The following is a 23,802-nucleotide window of genomic DNA, read 5'->3' as shown; positions in this document are numbered from 1 at the left end:
CGGGATGAGAGACGAAAGCGAGAGAGGAGACTTGGCAGTGTTTGCATCCTGTGCAGGAACGCTCCTGGCTGCCCAAGACTGAAGGTGGAGCAGCACCTGTGCCACTTTGGCCTTGGCATCCTATGGACAGGAGGTCAAGGCCAGGGCAACAGCTGCATCATATCAGACACTCTGGCTTGGTGCCCAATCAAACCATCATCGCCGTTAAGTCTCACAGAAAAACTCAAAAGAATACATTGGAGAACAAGTTTTCTTGTTTCATAAACTGCTCTACGCGCCACTCATATCCTCTGGCTTGTCCCGTTCTTCAGGTGACCTGACGTTTGACCTAATTTAACCTCAGCATATTTGTGGATACAGAACAATGTCAATCTCGTGCTAATGCCATTGGATGTGAAAACCTGACAAGGTGTGTGTGTGTGTGTGTGTGTGTGTGTGTCACGGTAACACACTTTGCTGCATGTGGTGGCAGTTACCTGATTCATTTCAACTGGGGATCCTTAAAACCATCCACCATGCCTGCTACAGCCATACCACCTGAGTCATCTTTTGATAGTGGGTAAAATAAACCATCGAAATTGATATGAGCCGCCAGCGCACTAAAGAGCAAGTCATTATGCATCATTAGGTGAAGATTTAGTTTAAACGTGTTTAGCAGGAATTAAGCAAAGCTGTTGTTGACATGGATTGACTGCTGTAATGCTTTATTGTCAGTGCTCCAGGAGGCAGAGGGAGGGCCGGCCTAGTTAGGGTAGCAATGTGCCGAAAGCAAGGATTTATGGGATGTTGGAGGACTGGCTGGGTGTGCAGAAAGAGTGGACAAACGTAAGAGTATGGTTGACGATTTGGCAGAGGTGACAAAAAGGAGGAGGAAACATGGAGAAAACATGGGGGCATCTGTGGAGGAGAGGATTGAAATGAAGAATTAAGAAATGTCAATCTTAAATTCAGTATAAATGCTGAGGTTCTGTTCAATAATGAAAATGTGTTTATGCGTGGAAAGAAATAGAAAAAAATCTTTATCACATCTTTGCAACTTGTGAGTTGCGTTGCAGCTGCAGAAAACCTTTGATTTCAGGTAGCTACGTAGACATGGTGAGCTTTGAGGCTTGTATTCTCCCTTCTTGTGGCGGACAGAAGGCAAGGCATGGGTCAAAGTGGGTCGCAGTCCAGGGCTGTGCAATGCAAATAGAACTTGGAGGGTTTGTTGTATACGGGCCCCACGCAAGGAGCATGTTGCAGGTGCTGACTGAGTGCTGGCTTTGAGGAAGGACATGGGTGTGTGAAACTCCTGCGGTGGAGGCAATCCAAACAAAAATTTGCATAAGTAGCATCAGAGGTGCAACATGGACATCAGTTCAACCAGCGACAAGTTTCCCTCTTCTGTCCCGGCGCCCTTGTTTGTACGAGTTGGCGTCTTTATGTGTCTGAATGTGTATGCAAGAGCTGCTTAAACTGACGAGTAAGAGAGGACAGTCTTATCCAGCTCTCCAGTGTTGACAGTATTACTAATCCCTTCCACCTGCTCAAACACCCTCCCCAAAAAACACATCCCTCCCTGTCCTCCATGTGCCTGTGCCGGGAGTCCCTGGGGCCAGGTTGTACCTCTGCCTTCGTCTCCACACCAGTTATCGTCCCTGGCCCGGCTTCACTCCCCCAACCCCTTTCTGCGGGGTGCACATTAATCACCACAAAAACAAATAGTTTTCAAATGTTTGGAAAGGACTCACTGTTTGCATCAGGGCCTAACACAATAATTTTTACAAGCTATCCAGTTGTGATTAGGTCTGAGAGAATTGAATTTATGTGGCATTGATAATATTAATATTAGCCTAATTAATTATGTTGTTTGAACTTGCACAGCACTGTGTACCTTCTACACAACACTAACCAGCCGGAGCTGGAACTGAGCTCTCAGGCGTCTCTATCTCCCCGGCTCTTCCCAGTCCATGACTACTGCACACAATTCATCAACTCGTAGATATCTAATCCCCTCTGGCTCTGTTCACTTCCTGAAGTCTAAGAAAGAACTTTACTCTAGTGGCAAGAATCCCATGAATACTTGATGACTTCTATAGAAAGGAAGTGTTTCATCTCACTTTGAAAGTGACATTCACAGAGAGCGCTGTCCTCACTTTTGCTTCATGGCTCGCCATTATGGATACTGATAAGAGGAACAATGATAAAATGCAACATCTGTTTAATGAGTAACTAATTAAAGTAAACAGAACTCATCAAGAGACGCTTTACATAGCAGGTATTTCCAGACGGCAGGAATCATCTGCCCCCTTCTCATCGCGGAAATCAGTGACTGAAGCTCCCAAAAGCCCCATGTGATGAGCTAATTTCATTTCATTCATCATCAGAGGTCAGCATTTCAATACCCGAGGCCCCAGTACACTGCGGTCCATTCAACAATGCTGTTAGTCTTTGTGCGAGTTGCTGGATGACCAGGTGTTGAGCTGAGCAATTACAGTGATGTGGAATCACAGATCCATCACCCCAGTCATCTGAGCCTTCGAGGGACCACACAAATTGCCAGAGGTTCTAAGACCTGCTTTTAGTACAGATCACACTCCTATGCCTTGGCCTCTTGACCTCTGTGACGTGGCGAGAGGTCAAAGGTTGGTACGGTGGTCATGTGTCTCTTTTATCCAGACGGAGATCTGTCTCATGTCTGGCCGGACTGTCTCTGTCGCCGGTTTCCTAGAGTTTCAGCACGGTGGCGAGGCTGATTGTTCTACAGCGGTTTGGCTGTCCGACATTCTCCCTCTCACAGTAGCTTCAGGGTTTTTTGTCTGCACATAAATGCAGCCACAGAATTCATATATTTGGCACAATTCAAAATAGCGACCATTTAATATAATCACGGAAATTAACATCCATTTACTTATAGCTGAAATTTTCGCAAATAAACTGGTGATAGATTAATTCTTAAAAACAAATTAAATTCTCAGTCAATACACATTTTATGACCTTTGAGAAATTAATACAGAAAAAAAAAGATAAAATGCACATTTCCCAAAGTCAAGGAGCAGTAGCCGCATTTCAGTGATGTTCAAATAAATCCAAGGAACGTTCTTGAAGCTGGGGCCAAAATGATGCATTATTTAAAGCAGAGGGGGTGATCTTCTAGGTGCATCATATCATCCAAGCATGGGGGTGGGGAATGGGAGGCCTGGGAAACTGGACGGAGGGCAGCCGGTTGTTTGCTCAGTCATTAACTGAAGTGCCGGCCCAATCTGGCTGAACGGTAGTCCACTCTGAGCTGGACGAAAGCGTGCAGGAGGTTCCTGTCCAGATTGGTTAGCTGCTCACCTGAGCAGACCTGCTTGAGGTTGTCAGGGGCAACAACCAGGAGGTTACAGAGGGCGTGGAGTGTGTCGAAGAGCTGGAGCACCAATGGGACCTGGGAAAATGAAAATGAAAAAATGATCCATCAGAGCAGCGTGCGTCTTGAGCTTAAGAGATTAAGAGACAATCAGCCTGTGTTAGTGAGCGTTGAGGTGTTTGAACGTGTCTAGATTTGTCATTTTAGTTACTGCTTGAATGGCCGAGAGTACGTCATTCAGTTATTTAAAAATCACCGTTATGCATCTTTCAGGATTGATGATATGATCCTATTACTGGGCTATTAACCTCTCCATGGTATTGGTACTATACGTCAGACTCTGATAAAGGGATATTTTGAATTAAGAGTCATGGCAAAGGTGGGGTTTGATTTGGAGTATAGCTATTGAATAAAGTACTGTATTTGGATGTAATGTACGATCTATGTATTATCTTTCAAATTAAATCATGTAAAATATGGATGCCCGCCAGGTCTTGGACAAGCAAATTTGCAGCTTTAGTTGTTTGCATCATAATAAAATTACTCCCTTTGGATTTTAACACTGTTACAAATGTTGATGACACCTGAGGCTCTGTAATTTGGCATTAAATATTAATCCTCTTCCACAACTTTGTTTTCCTAATTCACTTGATGTTACACAGGCCGTGCTTTACAATGACAATGAATTCAACTGCAATCAATGCATTAACCAGTTAATGCATTGAGTCACCATTCACCACTGTTTCATTATATACTTATCTCACTGACAAATAACACAAGTAGTGCTTTTGTAAAACGGGCAAGGATTGCCCCCGTGACCAGCATAACCTGGACCTTTGTCCCCTCTCACCCTGAAATCTTTGGCACATCTTCGGTATTCAGCCACATCACAGATGGCCAGCATGCCTCCCATTGAGCTGTAACTGTACTGCTGTAGATGCTCATGGATGAGACGGTGGAAGCGAACGCCCAGCTCCGTCAGCACCGTGTCCACATTCTTCCCATCCATGGACTTCCGAACGTGCTCCACCTGCCGACTGACGTAGGCACAAACCTTGGAACAAGCCTGTCAAGAGCAAGACACAGTTATGAAGAGAGTGATTATAAACTACAAACTAATAAGTTAGCATGAGGCGGGATGAGGATTCTCATTTTTCATGAGAGCTCAGCTGGACTACGGCCGTGCATATCTTACTGTAGTGTACTGGATCATGACGTTATTCTCATCCTCAGGCTTGAAATCAGTTTTCTTCTGTTCTGTTGCCAAGATGTGCTTCATTTGCCCCAACATGCAGTTTAGTGTTCTGTAGCAGAAAAAAAAATATTTCCCAATCCCCAAAAAGGTGCAGGTATTATAACTGACGAAGACAGTGCTGTAAATGGGGAAAATGCATATGCCGAGTAGGCAAATCCGGCAGGCTCTTTTTGTCAAAGGCAACTAGTCATCTTCCAGTGTAAAATATGTCTGGTGACATAAATCGAGTCTGTTCTGAAATTTCCTTTTATCTGGTTCGATGTCAGAATCAAACACACTATTCTTTTAACACTCAATTACATTTTTAAAATTTGTTTTTTCACCGATAAAAAAAGTCATCAGGAAACTGACCTGTCAATTCCTGTATCCAATTTCACTTCCATCTGTTCAATCACCTCTTTCTTCTTGTGCAAGCACTCTGCCAACTTTGGGGATGAGCTGGTGGAAAAAAGAATTAATTGAATAAAACAATAAACAAGAAGTAGGTCTCCCTTTCCTTCGACCGTTGAGGGTCATGAAATACAATTCTCCACCAACCTTATAAGAGGCATGAGCTGGTCGTTAAACTGCTTGTCAAACAAATGGAAAATTGAGTTTGCCTGTTGGACCACGTCAAGAAAGTACAAGTTGGCATTCTTAGCATCTGCTGAGGGAATAGCTGTGGATCAATGAGAGAGAGCCAGAGAGAGAGAAAAAAAAAGTAAGACAAAAAAGAAAAAGATCTGCAAATGAGAGAAGAATACTGCGGTCACTGTTACTAAGGAAAAATGGGAATTAATATGTTTAGAATATTGAAAACGTGGCATAATCACTGATGGATTTCATTGCAATGAAATGAATACTTGGAACACCAAGTACTTGCCTACTTCCACAGTAAACAGCCTAAAAAACAATACCTGCAATTCTATATTATGGCTGTCCGATATAACAACTGAAGTGATTTTGTATTTGGGCAACTTAATGTTTGCTCTCTTAGGGAAACAGACCCTGAGATTCATAGATCAATTAAATATCTAGCCTGAGAAAATGTTTAGAGCAAGGATGGATAAAAACGCTACCAAGAGTGGATAGCCAGTGCACGGCCCACCAGTGAGTGGTGAATAAAATCCAGATAACAGGAGGATCAAGTGAAATCATCTCCAATTCCATGTGGTTAATACTCTTTTGCAGCTTTAAGTATTTAGTTATACAACTATACTGTGACATGTCAAAAGGCAAAATACTGAAAAGTCAATAAATGTATGGACTTCATTTGCCTATCACTGCCCGATCAGTCTACAAAGCCAGAATAGAGTCTACGATTCCCGCAAAGAGTTGGAATGTGCACTGCAACAGCAGATTTCTTCCCCATGTCAAGTGATCTTCATATGAGAGGTCAGATCGACACGTTGTGAGTAGACATCTTGACTGCAGCGATTTCAAGGGTACCTGAGAGGCCGATCTCCAGAGCATAATCAATATGTTCCACACAGAGATGATCAACCAGCAGCAGAAAGATTGAGAAGGCATTCTTGGGGAGGTCGGATGGATCTGAAAGCTGCATCGTCCCAATTAAAAGACAAAACATACAGATCTCATCAGAATTCAGTTTACATTGTTTCCTCTTTCTGTCTACTTAGAGCCGCTATAAAGATAGACCCCTTCCCTTCTATACAAGCTCGAGTAAGCTCACCCTGTGGCATCTCTCAAAGGCATGGCGTGTTTCCTGCAGGAGGTTGACCACCAACTCTGGGGACAGAAAAGTCTCCCCATGGGTGTCAATGCTGGGGCCAAGGGTAAGGTTTGTGCGCTGTCTGATGCGTTCCTTAAGCTCTTGGATGCTGCAAATACAGAGATGAAGTTTAAGTACCTATGCATTCTGATGTCCGACTAACTCCAATTAATCTTAGGACTGCCTGAGCCGGACCTGCCAGCACCAATAGGACGTTTCTGGTGGTTCTTGGAGTCATAGTAACGCTGTAGAATCATAGCACCTCGGGTGCGAAGGTAGTCCTTCTCCATGTCAATGTAACTTTCCAGGTAGGAAGAGAAGATGCTCTTTATGAGTTTGGAAAGAAAGGTGTGCTTGTCAGAGCCCAGGTTAAACTCTGTCAGCTTGGCGGCCAGCGCTGTGGTTCTGAAGCATATAACACAGACACAAAAAATACTGGTTTGAATATTATTGGGTATAATGGCAAAGGAAGCACGCGGTTAACAAGTTAAATACCTGGTGTAAAGGTCATAGAGGTTCTTGAGGTACTGTTCCACATCAGAGTATCGAGTCTCATCCAGTTTTTCCTTGACATGGGCCTACAAAAACATTCACATGAAAAATAATAGATTAAATTAATAGATCGAAGAGGCCTGAAAAGACAAACAAACAAACAAGCAACAAGAAAAAGTTTGTATTTTTTCAACTTTTGTGTATAATTCAGATTACACAAGCATTCATCAAACAGATGATCAAAATAAATTACATGAGCAAAAATAAGTGAATTTAAGCTGAGGAAACTGATCTGATGCCATTCAAGAGCTGAGTTGCTGTCAAAGTGACTTTATTTGATCCAATTTCTATGCTTCTGAGGGTATGAAAACCAGACCTGGCTCTATATAATGGGAGGAGAAAAAATGCCTAATATATTTGGCAGAGTGCTTGTATGCACTCATGTTTTTCTTTCTAGCTTTCCTAGAAAAAACAGTCAAATTTATGGTAGACTTAAAAGTAAAAATAAGCAATATGTAAGATCAACATCTTTGAAGGTGTTTCAATGAAAGTTATTCCATGTTCAAGGATTGATGATGGAAGATGGAAAAATGTAAAAACTGCATGAAGTTATTTAAAATTACATTTGCATAGTGCATTCTCCTAAGATCCACACCTTCTTTAAATCTCAAGAAATACCTGCAATTTGTTCTCGAATATATTCTGAATGAGTTTGGCCATGACAGTCTCTGGGCTGCTGAATATTTCGCCAACTTCTTTGTTGACCCTTTGACAGAGGACAGCTTTGTCCTCGAACACATCATTCCTCAGGTAGGCACCCTAGGAAGAACAACAATGAGTTTATCTAGAAGATGAAGCAAGTTAATAAATGATTGTAATATATGGTATATAATTATTTTAATTCACACACCTCCTGACACTGCTTGATATAGACATCCACACAGTGTGCATAGCCCTTTTAGAAAAAGACACACAGGTTACTTTCCTTTCTATCTATCTTCAGCAGGTACAGAACTTGGATGGTATAACGTCACATGTGAACTGTGCTGCTAATTGAGTAACATCTCTTGGAACAACTGAACAGAGGATGGGAAAAAATTTTAGACTTAAAAATTAAAATGAGGATACTGACAAGGACTATTCAAGGTCACCTTGAAATGTAATAGAACTGCTGCCACCTCCTGCATACGTCCGATCTCACCCCTGCGCTGGGCAGCAGTGAATTCCTGGATTAACTGTCGCTCCAGGTCATGGTACTTGCCTGAAAAAACAACCCCAAAAGTAAATTATGAAGCTTAAATAACTTCGTATTTTATGTGGTCCATTAAATGCAGAGTACTTGGGGTAAGAATTGATGGCAAATGCTTACTTGCAATTTTTGCTTTGACATCTGCAAATCTGTGAAAACAAAGCATCAAGGTGAAAACGATAACATCCATATGGAATTCTATGAAGGAAATGAGCTTAATTCTGACCGTAGTGTTCAAAACATGCAGCTCATTGGACTTTTATTGTTTGAGTGTTCAGTGTAACCTCGGAATCAGGCAAGAGGTTGAAAATGGTTGTTCCTGTAAAATTTGTTATGACTCTGCACCTTGGACCAGCTCTGGCCTGAATTTCAGATATATGTGCACACTGGGGCAAAGAAAGGAACTTGAGTTTCCTAATTTAGAAACCATTTACACATTGGAGAAAAATCACCACTCGATTTGTGTGGAAACTAGGAAAACTATTTGATTTTCATAGTGGGTCAACTGTTCCCACCTACTGTGTTTGCTTTTCCTTAAAAGAAAAAGAAAAAGAAAAAAAGATTTCTGAAGTACATTAAATTGTTCAAAGGAGTTACACTGAGGGGAGTCATCTAAATAACTGATACTCCACCTTTCCCTTGTCTGACAGTGCTGTTGTGTAAAGCTGCCTCCAGGATGCCTGACTCACCTGTCGAATGGCAGCTCCTGGGCAATGAGATGCAGCTTCTGAATGATATCAGCAGCCTCCTTAATCTGGAGAGAGCGACCGAGAGAAAGAGAGAGAGGGATGAGAGGAAATAGAGAGCACAACAGGACTGTGAGAGGTGGACATCCTGAAAGAAAGTGGGCAGGCCGCCGGCACTGTCTCCACTCGGGGATCATCATCTTAAAGTAGCCCTCCTCCACCTCCCCATGTTGAACAAGGAGCTGATAACAGACAGGCTACGTTCACCTGGGCATTGGCGGCAGCAGCAACAGCGGTCCTGACTTAGCAGCACATCCAGCTCTTTATTGGCATGCCTTTTCTGAATCGGCTGTAATCCTACAGGATTCGAAATCGCCTTCAATAATCTGTCCGGCCAGGGATATCTGTCTAAAAAAAGGGGGGGGGGGGGGGCTGTCGAAAACCACTCTTCCCCCAACCCCTCCTGACATACATGCTGACTGAAAAAGCCACAGACCTACGAAAGGCCCGCCGTCTGCAACTCCTCTGTTCCCGCAGATGCCTGCCTCAGCTAACATCATTACTTTGCTCCCGTGAGGAGGATCCAGCCTTTCTGCTCGGCGAAGGTTTTCTAAGTATCTGTCCCCCAGCTAAGATTAGCTAAATCCCATGTAAGTAATGTAGCCGTCTCCCTGCAGTCAGGGTTTAGCAGCACTTGTCTCCACGCTGGCGGCCCAACCCTCCCTTTCAGAGGGATTAGCAAAGCCATCCCCCTCCAGCTATTCACTAGCAACTTTCCTCTTTCCCCCTTGTTTGGAGGTATGCTCAGGAAAAGGAATCTGGTCAGATATTTTCCTCATGGCTTTCTGGAAAAACTAGCTCCATTTCCAGCTCTCATCCCTGGGATTGACCCTCCGTCTCACGGGTCCACATTCACTTCTGATGGTCCTTCTAACAGGAGTTAATCTGCACTATCCCAATCTCTCAACTGTAAAATTACAGAGTTGCTAAACCACCTTTCAGGGGTCATTTGTGTAACGACGGCATTGTCTCAGATTCAACATGAACTATGTAATGCGTCCTCCCTTCATCAGTGTGGCATGAGTGACTTGCTGCTGTGATGCAGAGTAAAAACCAAGGACCAACCCAAGTGCCACTCCCTTACAACCTACTACAAATGCAATTATGGGGGACATGAGCATGTTGACATCCATGCTAGTCAATCAGACAGCTATTGTCAAACAGCAAATGACAGTTTATTAATCCAAATTAGCTGAGGGATCCAACTAAAGGGATAAACTTGACAAATTAATATGGATGGTTTACTGCGTAATCCCCTTTCACTCTCACCTCCAGTAAAATCAGTGGGAGTCCTTGTCCAGGGTCCCACACATATTTCCAGTGAAGTGAACTAACAAATGTGTACCCAGTCCACTCACCTTCTCTGGGTTATTGAAAACATCACTGCGTAGCTCTCCATCCAAGAACTCGTTGAAATAGGTCATCAAACGTTGAGCTTCTACAGCCCTCTGCCGAGGCGTGTTTACGCCCTCCAGTTGATCCCCGAGGTGACACACCTTGGTTGCCACATAACTAATATGCTCATCCAGCTCCTGGAAATGCTGGAAGGCCACCTGAATTGTAATGGAGCAAAAATGACAAAGAAATGAGTGATTTGGTTATTTTGTTTGTCTTTGGTTGAATTTGACCCATCAACACACCTGGTTGCTCCTCTGCAAATCTTGAACTTTATGTGCAAATTCCTTAGCCTCACGTTGACACTGATGTTCAAGCTTCTCCACCCGCCGCTGAATCTTCTCATCCAGCTGCTTCAGTTCTTCTATGTGGTTCTCAAACTCTTCTAGCAACCTGTCATAGGAAAAGGAACGTATGTAAATGCAGAACTTCTCACTTGAATATCTGAAACCCACAAGATTACAAAAATTAGGCTGCACTGGAAAAATAATTGGGCAACACAGGGTTAAAGCTGCCCCACTGACCTCACAGTTATATAGTAGTTAATAGTCAAGTGTCAGATGCTTAATTCCTGGGTCCCCAGATTTAAGAAGCTCTGAAAACGAGTAGCTTCGTCAGCTGCATTTTAAGTGCCATCAGGACTGCAGAGCAAATGTTCTAAGTCAGCAGCACATTTCACCGAGTAGGAAACATCCCAAAATGATGAGTGTATAATCTCTTGACTAATTCCCCGAGCAATGGCTACAGCTTAAAGACATCTCCCAGCCTCTCCCAATAGACACTCATTCCGTGGCTGGTGACTCAAAGTACGGTGGCCTCCAAAGATATGTTGTCTCTGACTCCTCGCTAAGAGCTTCCAAGGAGGTGGTGGCAACAGTTTTGTGGAGGAAGTAGATAAGACAGGATGCATCTGCAGTATAGTTAAACTGTTATGGCATTTTTTGCTCACAAGAAATAACTTGCTCGCTGTGTGAACATAGCAACAAACACTAAAAATACCATGATAAATATTCATTTCGTTATCATCAAAAATACCTCAACAATGTCATTGAAACTGAGGTTAGGGATAGTGCATGGACAACTTTAGATGAGCGAGGTGAATACTGAAATTCAAATGAAAAACATAATCATGGACAGATAATTTAAACAGATTTCTTATTGGCAATCTTTCCTGATGACTTAAATGACAGCTGTAATATTAGTGTAATTTTGTAGACTGTACAGGTTTATTGTACCTAGAGACAAAAACATCTTGTAGACAATGAAAAAGTCATGGTTTTGTTTCAAAAGAAAATAAACCATGTATCTAGCAACTTATCTTTTTGACTTATTATCTTTATTTAAGTCGAATGAATAACGAAGCTGTCAGGCATGTACGTATAATTTAAAAAAATATTACACAAAGAGATTTTATTTTTTATTCAAGAGTTGCTGCTTGGTTCTACACTGGAACCCTGTGCGCATTTGTGTTCATTACGATAAGGATTTGCACATATGCGCTCTGTATATGTTGCTGACATCAGTCTACAGTAACGATACCGTTTTGGGTCAAATGCCTCAGCTCCTCCTTTGGATCCTCCCCCGGGGGTCCTCCATGCCAGCCTTTCTATATACTCATCTGCATCGAAGGGCTCCTGGTGTGAAGGAAAACAGAATATGTATAAGACAATAAACGCCCACTAATACACTGATAAACTATATGAGCAAGATTTATGACTTCCAACATCCTGGGGACACAATAGCGTTCATACTGGTGTTTAAGTTTATCCCGAAGAGCCAATGACATTCATGTTTCCTTATAAAATCCACGATCAGCAACTATCTCCTTTTGATTCTGTCGCTAACGTCCAACTGCAAGAGGCATTGCTAAAGACGAATAAAAGAAGGATAATAGTGGTACCGTAAGGATGCCATAACGATAGTTAGCTTCCCAACTAGCCTGACAGCTAACCGCCTCTGCGGTGCTTTTACCTCGAACAGTTGAGCGGTAGTCGCCATGTTCAAAGTTCGGCAGGTGGCGTATTACAATACACTTGATGTTGCGAATGTCACCGGCTTCCGCATGTATTTGCCGATTTCTCACAGGTTTGCCTTTTGTTGACAGCTATCTGGCTAGTGGTCCAGCTTCCTGTATGGGAGAGAAGGGTGGATATGATGGTGAAGCTGTTTGCAAGTACGCACGCGTGTCTGCCAGCTGATTAGTGGCAGTGAGGTCACGTGACAGGCGAGCAGGAAGTGTTTTCGCTGCGTTCCTGAAGTCGTCATGCATTTGATAACAAACGAATGTCTGACAAAATGTTTTTAAATTGAGACCACCGTTTTGCTGAACGATGAGTTTTCGCGCTTTGTGGATTATTTCTCATGAGAAAGGAGAGAATGTGTCGATACGCTTCTCAAGGTTGGTTGCTTTTTTTTTTGTTGACTGTACTTCCCGTTTACGTTATCATGGACAGCTATATCTCCTGCAAGACTGCCCCTAGCATTTTTTGTGTAACCGGAGGCTTGTCTCTACAGGAGATTTCCCACAGTGGAGTACCGTGCAAAGCGCATGGCAGGATCCTCGTATGTCACCGTGCCGGAGGACACCACCGTGGTGCAGCTCCTGCTGACTGAACTGGGGCTCTCAGATCCTCAGAAGCCATATGTACCACGCAGAGATGATTGCCTCCCTAGACCTTGGGCACCAGCAGTGGAACTGCCAGTGGACGGCGGGCCTGAAAAGGGAACACTCTGGCCAGTCTTGCACAGCTCTCAGGGTCCCCTTATTTTTGCTTGCCTGTGCTTGGTGGATGTCCCTGCCGAGCCGCGTCCACCTCTGTCCAGTCTGCTGTCTGTCTCGCAGGGCCTGACATTCCTGGCAGGCCTACAGACCTTTCTGCTTGGCTCTGGGAGTAAGCCAAATAATGAGGGGCTGGCCTCTCGCCTTGAAATGCTGCCCTCTGTACTCCTACAGGTTTGTCCACTTGGCACACCGTTTGATGTGCCACTACTACGGGCACCTGCTACATCCACGGTGCCCACCATGCCCACTGGGAACCAGAAGCAGCCTGCATGGAAGACTGGGCTATACCGGGGGCGGGCTGCGGTAACTGTGTCCCTCACAGAAACTGTTCGCTCCATGCAGTACGGTAACCAGAGTAAGCAGGACACATGGGATGTGTACGGCACTGTGACATGCAAAGTAAGCACACAGAAAAAAACAAGCAATATAACAATTTAGGTTTTTAATGTATTGTCTTTCACTCCTCCTTTTCTGCCATTAGTGTGAAGTGGAGGGGGTGCTTCCGAATGTGACGGTGACGCTCACACTGCCACCAAATGGATCTCCACTGCAGGACATCTTGGTACATCCCTGTGTTACCTCACTGGATTCCAGTATTTTGACCTCTGTAAGTGTTGATAACTATGATGGATCTGCTTTCACTGGACCGTACAAGTTCCCCTTCTCTCCTCCGCTGGAACCATTTACACTATGCAGCTATACGTCACAGGTAAAAAATGTACAGCAAACACAATTAAAATTGACTTTCCTCTTTGTCTTTAGTGTGATACCTGTGAAACTCCTAATTCCAATTCTCATTTATCAGGTACCTGTCCCCCCCATCCTTGGGTCATATCAGCTGAAGGAAGAAGAAAACCAGCTGCGTGTGTCAGTGACTCTCAAACTTCACGAGAGTGTAAAGAATTACTTTGAGTACTGTGAAGCACGCCTGCCCTTCTTTAACAGGTGAATATCAAGACATTAAATCTTAAGATTCACTCACTGCGTTGTGCATGTTTTCTGAGGGCCTCATATCTTCAGAATGCATATTAACTTGAAGTTTCAAGAAGACTTTCAATTTGTAAAATTACATTTATTATCTTAAGAATTTTGAATGACTAGAATTATGTGTATATATATTGTGTGTATATATATATGTGTATATATTATGTTGCAGAACATCAAATTATAAAGAGAATAAATATACAACTGTCAATATTGACGGTATATTCCAAATTTATACTAATGCGTTAAATTACTGTTGCCATCCTTTGCAGTTGTGCCGTAGATATGTTCTGGAAGTCATAACTAAAGTGTGGGAGACACTGTTCCCTCTAAGCTGCGCGTAAATAAATTAAACACATTTATTTCATTTACAGTTCAGCTTGGATTTTATTTTGTGCGCAGCATAGATTTGCTGTGCGCGGAGAACGCTGGAGCAGTGTGCGATTGTGCAAACGCGCGGCTTAGAGGGAACAGTGGTGAGAGAGATATTTGAACCTTGTGAATAACCTTAAAGTGATTTAAAGTGTGAATAACCTTTAAGTGAACTATTGCTGGCCCCAGTCTTACTTTTCATTTTCAATGTTATTCCAGATACTTATGTTTTTGGTGTTTGTTGATACAGAGCTTCACTCTCAATACAGTTTAGCCGATAAACTGTATTTATCATTGTGTGACAGAGACTGTTTATTCTTTTTTGTGGTGTGAAATTCAGTAATATAAATATACATGTGAAATTCCTATAATAATGATAGAATCAAATTAATAAATTTGAACATGCAATTACCAAATATCTGATCTTATACCAAATATATATTTCCAAATATATATATACGATCTCATTGTCACAGTACCTGAAATATATATTTGCCTCCATATCCTACGATATTTGAAATAAATGTAAATATCCCAAATACATCCCATAGAATTGTCATGCGCTTCATTATAATTTCTACGCAAAGCTTTTGCATTTATTTGCATGCATGTTCCTGGTTATTTGTCCAAGAAACCAATTACATATAATGTATATGTGTATAACATACATAACAGTTTGTCAAAAAAAAAAAACCTGCCTGATTTTCAAAAACTCAGAGCAGCTAGGGCAAACACAGGCAGGGAGTAATGACATTTTCAATTTTTATATTGTTTTTTGACTTTGCCTTTATCTTTATTGTAATTGCAATGAATACAAAATATCAAATACAAATGAATTATTTGTGACTCCTATAGCTAGTGCGAGAACCAAATGCAGAATACCAGTCTAGTTTGTGTTACAAAACATAGCCCTTCTGCTTAAGTTACTCACATTAGACTTGCAGTGGTTTCAATGCAAAGCATCAGGTAACTTAAAATCTTAGGTGAACAAATTAATAAATGGACTTTCTTTCCCATGTCAAATGTATTCCGTCATCCTCAGTCATGGGATTAACTACTCCATTCAGGGTCCTTGCATGGCCTCACAATGTTGCTCCCAAATCCCATCAGTGTCTGGTTTATGAGTATCATTGTAGCATCAGGAAAAAAATCAATGACAAGTCAAAATCCAATCTGTTAAATCTTGTTTTATTCCTTTCTTTTGTCTTGGAAACACAGATTAAAGCCTTTGAAGCCATTTCTGATTTGTCATAGATTATTGCTGCTCAAAAGTCGTGAGAAATATTGTTTTGTTCATTGTGGCTTGAGGGACTCCCTGCAGCACTTCTACACTTCACAAAGCATGCTTTTATTGACAGATATCAGATGGGTGTTGTGGATGTGAAAGTGAGCTCAGGACAACTCGATGTCTTCAAGGAGAAGAACCTTCTAGTCTGGCTCCTTGGTGAGCAGTGGAATCCAGGGAATGAAATGCAACACTTCGTTATTCTACAGATGAATACTTGAAACAGGAAGTAACAACTCCTTCTTTATGCTCTCCATTCAGGGCAGAAGTTCCCTAAATCTCGTGAGGTCACAATGGAAGGGAGGATCAGCTTTTCAGGACAGACGCCCGGACCCACTGACCCCCTCTGCACAGCCTTAACAGCCTATGTCAAAGTAAGCCTCAAGAAACCGTGATAAAATAATCAAATGTAGTTTTTTTTTTTTTTTCCTGTAATGATGTTTGTAGTCAGATCTAGTCTATATGATGTACAGAGTGATGTGAATTATTTAATACTCCCATCATTATCTTCACAGTTGTATTTCAAAGTCCCTGACATCACACTGTCTGGATGCTCTGTGGACCAGCACTCTGTGCAGGTTTATTCCTCTACCAAACCAAGGATTGTGACATGTATGTTCACAGTATTCTTTGAAAATATTTGCTGTAACCGCAGTGTCTGAAATAAAAGTTTCTCTTTTTTTCCTCCTCTGCAGCCCGAGAACTTCAGTCCAAAGACTATTTCATTTGGAATTCAACAGGTTCTGCCCCGGTTTCTTCCAGGCATATGTTACTGTAGCATGGAGGCAGTGGGAACGTGCTTAGTGAAGCAGACACTCCCCGCTTGAAGAGACAACCTTAAGACTATGCTTGTTAGGTCTGATATTTGAGTCCTTTATATCTTTGTTAGTAAAATATCTTCACAGTACAGTTAACAGTTTGTAACAGTATGTTTGCCTACCTGTTAATTTATGGGTGTCCTTGATAAAGCAAAGGCTGACGGCAAAGCAGCTGCATCATCGTTGAATATCCTTGTGTACAAAATTGGAATGATTTCGATAAATAATTCTGCATAAAGTTGAAGTGTTGATTTTCCTCTTGTAAATACCTGCCCATGTAGTCCTTACTTCCCAACTTCCACCCTCCCTCAGATTTATCCCATTGCGGTCACAAGGGCCACCCCTTGCTCTGACAGTCCCACTTCAATGACTCTCCATCAGCCGGATAATTAGCAGCTGTGGCCTTGTCATCAGCTGTTGTGTGCCTGGAGGAGAGGGGCGACTGGACTGTGAAAGGCCCGGCTGCTCCGGCCAGTGCCTGGCTACAAAAAGCTACTCTTAAGAGCTGGCAGGAGTCCTTGTCCCTGCCCCCACCCTTTTGACCCCCTCCCCGCCCTGTCAACTAGTGAGTACTTCAAACACACAACCTCTCTGACCAGGCTGTGATTGAGCGCTGACCCTCTGGCCCCGAGAGACATTAAAGATAGCCAGTGCCTTTCAGATTTCAGGAACAGTCTAATTGATCACAAGGATGGTGGAGATTTGGTTAACTCTTGAGGTTACACAGGTGCACTAACTCATTTAATGCAGAAGAAAGTTCATGAGCTTAATTGGGATAATATTCCATACCCAATTCTAAAGAGGACAGAGGAAGAAGTGTGTGGCGTGCGTGTGAACCCTTTAATCTATGACAGTCTAACAACTCTGCTACATTTTTATCACAAAGGCAGCACATCATTGCATTAAGTGTTGTGAATAACCAGCCAGTGAAGGGTTAAATCAGAGGATATTGTGCCCCAATATTCCACAGCCACCAGACTCCTTTTGAGTGCCCTCATTGTCTGCTGTTGGCCTCTTGTGCCCCTTGCTGGTCCAAATGCTACATTCTCACGTGGATTTCCACTCAGAAAGCTGACCATGACCAATCCTCTGTCAATTGGAATCAATTGCTCACACGGCATCCTTCACCTTCTTTTTATGTAGCTGTGTGGAGTGGCAGACAGCAAGACTTGCAGCCTTGCAGCCCTCTCCCTCCACTATGATTTGGCATTAATGCCCAGTGTGTATGGCTAGCGAACTGGAAAAGGAGAAGTTTTTTTTCTTTGTTTAAGACTTGGGCCACTAAATCTCTTCAGTGCCCCAATATGTGGTCTGTCTGGCTCCTTCAGTCTGCAGTCAGCGACCTCTCACTGGCAGACTTTGTTCAGTTGATTGTTGGCTTGCTGAGTTGGTGGATTCATTTGACTGTGTCTACCTCCTTGAGCACCCTCTCTCATACCATCTTAATCATTAATGTAGTTCATCATTGTTTTATAAACGCATAAAGTACTCAGACCTAATAGCATTTTCATCAGAATAAATTATGTGGGCCAAATAGAAAAATGTGCTAGACAATTAGATAAGCAAATTAGTTGCATATTTTAAAGTGACTATAGAAGTTCACAGTGTGTAAGGGTTTACTGCACAATTGTAAACATTTACGGTCGGTGAGGTTTTAAAGCGCACCTTTACTCAATAATGACACCCAGTGGTAGATTGGGATATAGATATGTTTAATGTCGTTTTATGAAGTATTCTCTCAAAATCTGGGGTCTGTGTAACGTTTGTGGGATTGTCTTTGGAGACATCATTCTCACAGAACAGTGTGTGTAACGTGATCTCAGAGATGATTTGCGTTGCACTGCAGTGTTTTAATCTGTGGTCGCAGGTGTTTGCTCAGAGTCTGGATCCTCAGCACATTGAAGCCTGCCAAGTGCTGCCTGCAGGGACACCACTCCAAGATTTATGCTGCTTTTAGCTGTTATTTGAACATAGACTTATTGTTCTTGAAGAGCCAAATGTGTTACCGCTCCCACCACTGGGCAATCAATTTTAGCAAATTTCTAGATCTTGTATTCAGTACCATAAAAGCTTTCAAAATTGGTTTCTTTATTCTGAATACTTGACATTTTTTATTGCTATTGTAATCATTAGGGTGAGTAATATTATTGTGATTTGAGGAAAACTAATTAAGCTTTATTAAAAATAAAGATTTTCCTCCCCTGTGCCTCTCTTTCACCAACAGGGGGCAATATAAACTCGGTTATGGCAGGAATTTCGTTAGCACGCCTTTAGAGGGATTTTCAATGGCCAGCATATTACCAACGCCATGAGAAGGTGATACATTTCTATCAACATACACATTTTTGCAATTGTCTGTTGCCCATGGGCAATAATTAAGCCTTTCTACTTCCCACATGTTCTCTGCTATCTGATTTTTTTTTTTTTTTGAGAACCTGTCATTCAGAAGAGCATATTGAACAAGAGATTGCTGGCTTGTTAGACATTGTCCCTCGGAACCAAAAGGAAGCCACAATTGCTGATAATTTATACATCAAACTCAATTTACATTCAAAAGGAGTACTTTGTGACAATGCATTTCTTTTTGTTGATGATCGTGTTCCATTTAGGGGCAGTCCCGGCTTTAGACCGCCATACTTTACACTCCACCGGCACTTTAATCAGATCCATGGGGACAGGAGGGGCCCATCCTCACAGCTGTCTCTCATGCCCTCTGTCTCTTCAGCACTACTTCATGCTTTAATTCTTCCTCAATATAGATGGATTGAATTATTAATGCAATAGATGCACTTCAGCGCCTCTATATTCTGTCAAGATGCCTTTTACCTGAGTCATACTGCCTGGCAGGTTGTCCTGCCTTGATGTTTGTAGAAAACTAAGAGGACATGCATATGGCTGCAGTCCTCAGGCTAGTATCCCCTCTTACGGTTAGACAGCTGATTTTGTTGTACAAGCCGTGGATATTTAGGGTGGATAAAAACACAAACTGACCAGTTCAGGGGCAACATTGTCTTGTGCCAGAGAGACCAGCCCAGAAGGAAAAGTCCATTGTGGTCAAGATGAGCTGCCCCTCTTTTCAACCTGTGACTATGACATGAGGACATGTGGAGCCCATTGCACCAACACTGACCCACACAGTGCTCCATCTCAAAAATTGTAGAGTTATTATATTTTTAGTTTGGTGTTAATTCTGTAAGATAACCTCATCTGTGTAATCTCACATTTAAATATGGGTCTGCAATTCAAACTTACCAACTCCCACAAATTTTAGCACTTGAGTCAGCAACCTATGGGCCATCTTTACTCCTCACCCATTGTCCAAATGCATGTTCGATTAAGGCTTTTCCGTTTTGTGAGGAAACGCAATGTTTAATGTTGTGGTCAAAATCTAGATTTATTATCCATCTCTGACGTTTGTTTCTATGGCAACGCTCCCCGCTGATTTCCCTGTTACTCAGAAGTTACTGCTTGATAGAGCAGTTTCCTGCGCTCCTCCCTCATCAGACTGCCTAGGGGTTAAAAAAAAACTTCTGTTGATTATATAAAAAAAAGCAACCCTGAGTGTTGACATTCAGATATGCGTGTAATGCATGGACTATGTGCGTGTATGTACGCACAGGTATGAATTTACAAGGAGTACCTTGCTTGTCTTTACATTCCAGGCTCATTTTAAAATGTGGGAATATCAATGCTGGGTTTGTTTGAAACCATATTCTATAAATAGATCTAAGGTTGCTTTTGTGAGGTGCTGTTTGTTGACTATGACCATTCATCTTTTTGCTCCTCTGGCTAATTCAACTGATTCGCAGTGATGTTTGGACTTTACTGTGATAAATTATTTGGTGCAAGACAATTTATGCAAGCTCAATGTGGTTGCAAAGTCCAATGAAGCATTTTGTTCCAATAAATTAAGGCCCCTCAGTTGTTAAGGTCTTCTAATATTTTCTAACTGGGTAGCTGCAGCCATTACAGAAGGAGCATTTGAACCAAACATGGTCCTTTATTTCTTAGAGCTAATTTATTCTGGATTGTTAAATGTCACTTGCCACAGTTAAGCTGACACTCTCACCTAAGCAAATTATTCATTAGAGGTCTCAGCACACTGACTGCACTCCTACAACCATAATGACTCTATATTAGTAGACTCTTGGGAGTGTGTGTATGTGTGTGTGTGTGACTGTGGCAGAGTGTGAAGTGGAAAGGCTGAAAAATGATTTCTCTGACAGTCTCATCATCACACAAGCATATCTTGGGCTAAAATCTAATGTTGCCACAATTTTATTTGATGCCAGAGAGTTATTTTGACTATCACAGTGCTATTGTTGGGATCTGGGGGTAGGGCTCTGTGTGCAGCTCCCTTCACCAGTGATCCTGATTGAGCAGGTGAAAGATTTCAACTGGGGTGCCGGCACACCCGCGGCTCATCAGGCCTTGTCAAGCAGAGGATAAGAGGAGCCTGCTGACAGCCTTTCAGTGCCAGATTGTTGGTTTTTCCTAGTCCCTGCAGTCGATGTCTTGCCAGCGCCTAGGTGACTCCCATTGCTGCTTGTCACCAGGTCCTGAGACGCCTGTGACACACTCCCAAAAACAACCTGGACCCAGCACACCTCTCTATTCATCTTCCTCATCACATAAACCCCTTAAGATGCCCCACCTCCTGAGTGTCCTTACGTTTGGGTCAGGCACACCCCCTAAGAAACATGACAGACATTCAATTGTATGACAGCGCTATGGTTTCTATCCTTGACTGCAGGACCAGAGTGGTCAATCAGGCTCTGCTTGCAACCGGAGTCTAAGTGCGGTGAGGCAGGCAGAGCGAATCGCTGTTAAATGACAGTCGCAGGGATTGGGAGTCGAGGGGCAGTATCTGTTCTGGGATGGGCCACCAGACCTCCTCTCTCCTTCGACTGACAGGACAGGAGGCTATGGAGTGGCCAGCGGATCTGCAGTAGAGGCACTGGTTGGATCGGAGAAGCTGCTGACATTACTCCGGAGACAGGTGGGCTTGACCGACCTGTGTTGGTTTGGGACCCGGAGTGGCAAACCTGAGTCTTTTGGGCTGGGCTAGGAGAAGGTGATTAGTCAGTTCTGTGTCCGACCTGGTGTTTACCCCTTTCTGTGTTCCTCAGATGATTATTGAGGCGAGTAGCCAAGGATATCGGGCTCATCCATCCTAATTCGTCTCTCGTGGTTCCATTGAGCGGTGGCGGGAGCACTCAACGCGGAGAGTTCCACCCAGATGCAGCAGCAAATGTTCTAAACATAATGGGGAAATCTAATTGTTCATGAACCGACTCCGTGTAGTCCTGGCCGGTGGTTTGCTTGAATTCCTTGATGGTACAACCAAAGCTGAAGGAGTCCTGGAACTGGGCCTTTGACCTCCTTTTCTTGCTGGAAAGGAGCCTCAGGATAAATATTTTGGTGTTGTCTTGGGGGAACCAATTTGAACGATTGAAGACCAGCGTGCACTGTAGGTTTTCACTCAAAATGTCACGACACTAGGCCCTTTCCTTTACACGGATCAGTCAGCCTGGTCCCATTGCAGAAAAATAGACCCAAAGCATGATGTTTCCACTCCCATGCTTCATAGTACGTATGGGGTTATTTGGATGCAACTCCGCATTCTTTCTCCTCCAAGCACAAGTTGAGTTTTTGTCTAACGGGTTCTACTTTGGTTTCATCTGACCATAAGACATCCTCCCAATCCTCTTCTAGATCATCCAAATGCTCTCTAGAAAACTTCAGACAGGCCTGGACATGTACTGGCTTAAGCGGGGGACACGTCTGGCACTGCAGGATTTAAGTCCCGGCGGCGTAGTGTGTTACTGATGGTAGCCTTTACTTTTGGTTCCAGCTTTCTGTGGGCCACTCACTAGGTCACCCTGTGTAGTTGTGGGATTTTTGCTCACCATTCTTGTGATCATTTTGTCCCCACAGGGTGGGATCTTGCGTGGAGCCCCAGATTGAGGGAAATTATGAGTGGTCTTGTATGTCTTCCATTTTCTAATAATTGCTCCGACTGTTGATTTCTTCACACCAAGCTGCTTATCTATTGCAGATTTAGTCTTCCCAGCCTGGTGCAGGTCTACAATTTTGTTTCTGGTGTCCCTTTACAGCTCTCTGGTCTTGGCCATTGTCAAATTTGGGGTGATAGTGGAGGTAGTGGACAAATGTCTCTTCTACTGATAACCAGTTCAAATAGATGCCATGACGACAGGTAGCGGTTGGAGGACAGAGGAGCCTCTTAAAGAAGATACAGGTCTGTGTGAGCCAAAAATCTTGTTTGTAGGTGACAAATACTTATTTTACTGTGGAATTTACCAATTCATTGAAAATTCTCCAATGTGATTTCCTTGATTCCCCCCCCCCCCCCTTTTTTTTTCTGTCTCTCATAGTTGAAGTGTACCTATGATGAAAATGACAGGCCTTGCTCACCTTTTTAAGTGGGAGAACTTGCACAATTGGTGGCTGACTAAATACTGTTTGCCCCACAGTAGGTTGTTGTGATCTGTCCAGACTAGCACCGGATGCTCGGCACCCGCCACCCAATGTTGCAACTCCTCAAAAGCAAGCTTGATGGCAAGAACTTCCCGATTTTCCACATAGTTTCTCTTGGCTGGGGATAACCTGTGGAAGTGAAAGGGTGAAGTTTTCTATCAGAGTCTGACCATTATGAAAGGACCGCACCAACCCCTTTTTCAGAAGCGTCAAATTGTTTGTGGGGATCGGGCTAGACAAGGATAGGTGCTTGGGAGAACCTCCACTTCAAGTCCAGAAAGGCTGAGTTGGCTTCGGACGTCCATTAGAAGGTGGTCTTGGAGGATGTGAGGGCGGTCAGCAGGGAAGCTGTTTGACTGTGATTCCGTACAAAGTGGCGATAGAAGTTTGCAAACCCTAGGAACCTCTGGAGGACTCCTTTCATTTTCGTTGGGTCTGTATGAAGCTGTCCGCCCTCTAGGATGTAACTGACAGGCAATTGAGGGAACCCTTATCTCACATTTCTTGGCCTTGACGTAGAGGTGGTTCTCCAGCAGTCGCTGCAGGACCATTCACACATGCTGGCAGTGGTCTGAGAGAGACTCTGAAAAGATGGGAATACCGGCCAGATCGTCAAACACAAAGATGTTCAAGAAATCGCGGAGTGGCTGGGGCATTGAAAAATCTGAAAAAACAAGGAATTCGAAGTGTACAATGGTGGTCATCTATTCATCTCCCTGGCAGATCTGAATGAGATGGTAGGTGTTGCAGAGATCAAGCTTGAAATAAACAGCCGCTTCTGGTGGCTGTGCATCAGGAAGGATGTCAAGGACTAAGTTCTTGTGTATTTTGGTTGCGACAAGTCTTCCCATTGGCCACTTTTTCAATATATGACTGTTCTGAAG

General features: G+C 43.1%; 2 protein-coding genes across 2 annotated transcripts; one reads left to right on the top strand and one right to left on the bottom strand.

Annotated features, from left to right (window-relative positions):
* Positions 1 to 2,840: 2,840 nt before the first annotated feature.
* On the bottom strand, positions 2,841 to 12,312 carry exoc5 (exocyst complex component 5). Its single transcript, XM_086149806.1, has 18 exons — positions 12,151 to 12,312; positions 11,719 to 11,813; positions 10,425 to 10,572; positions 10,143 to 10,337; positions 8,728 to 8,792; positions 8,159 to 8,187; positions 7,941 to 8,050; positions 7,700 to 7,744; positions 7,468 to 7,608; positions 6,793 to 6,875; positions 6,493 to 6,702; positions 6,259 to 6,406; positions 6,015 to 6,123; positions 5,124 to 5,244; positions 4,938 to 5,024; positions 4,527 to 4,635; positions 4,182 to 4,397; positions 2,841 to 3,409 (listed from the first exon to the last, which is right to left on the bottom strand). The coding sequence occupies exons 1-18, from the start codon at positions 12,175 to 12,177 to the stop codon at positions 3,221 to 3,223; spliced, it is 2,127 nt and encodes a 708-aa protein (XP_086005932.1). The 5' UTR covers positions 12,178 to 12,312; the 3' UTR covers positions 2,841 to 3,220.
* An 87-nt stretch (positions 12,313 to 12,399) lies between these two features.
* ap5m1 (adaptor related protein complex 5 subunit mu 1) lies at positions 12,400 to 16,664 on the top strand. The gene is made up of 8 exons (XM_086149794.1): positions 12,400 to 12,577; positions 12,694 to 13,360; positions 13,443 to 13,670; positions 13,767 to 13,906; positions 15,676 to 15,761; positions 15,864 to 15,976; positions 16,118 to 16,214; positions 16,298 to 16,664. Exons 1-8 carry the CDS (start codon positions 12,510 to 12,512, stop codon positions 16,378 to 16,380), a joined length of 1,482 nt encoding a protein of 493 aa, XP_086005920.1. The 5' UTR covers positions 12,400 to 12,509; the 3' UTR covers positions 16,381 to 16,664.
* The last annotated feature ends 7,138 nt before the right edge of the window (positions 16,665 to 23,802 follow it).

This window comes from Fistularia commersonii, chromosome 1 (assembly GCF_037954325.1).
Source record: "Fistularia commersonii isolate RoL2024-O1a breed Wild chromosome 1, RoL_Fcom_v1.0, whole genome shotgun sequence".
Taxonomy (NCBI): domain Eukaryota; kingdom Metazoa; phylum Chordata; class Actinopteri; order Syngnathiformes; family Fistulariidae; genus Fistularia; species Fistularia commersonii.
Note: the sequence above shows the minus strand (reverse complement) of the source record. Positions and strands in the feature narration are given on the sequence as shown.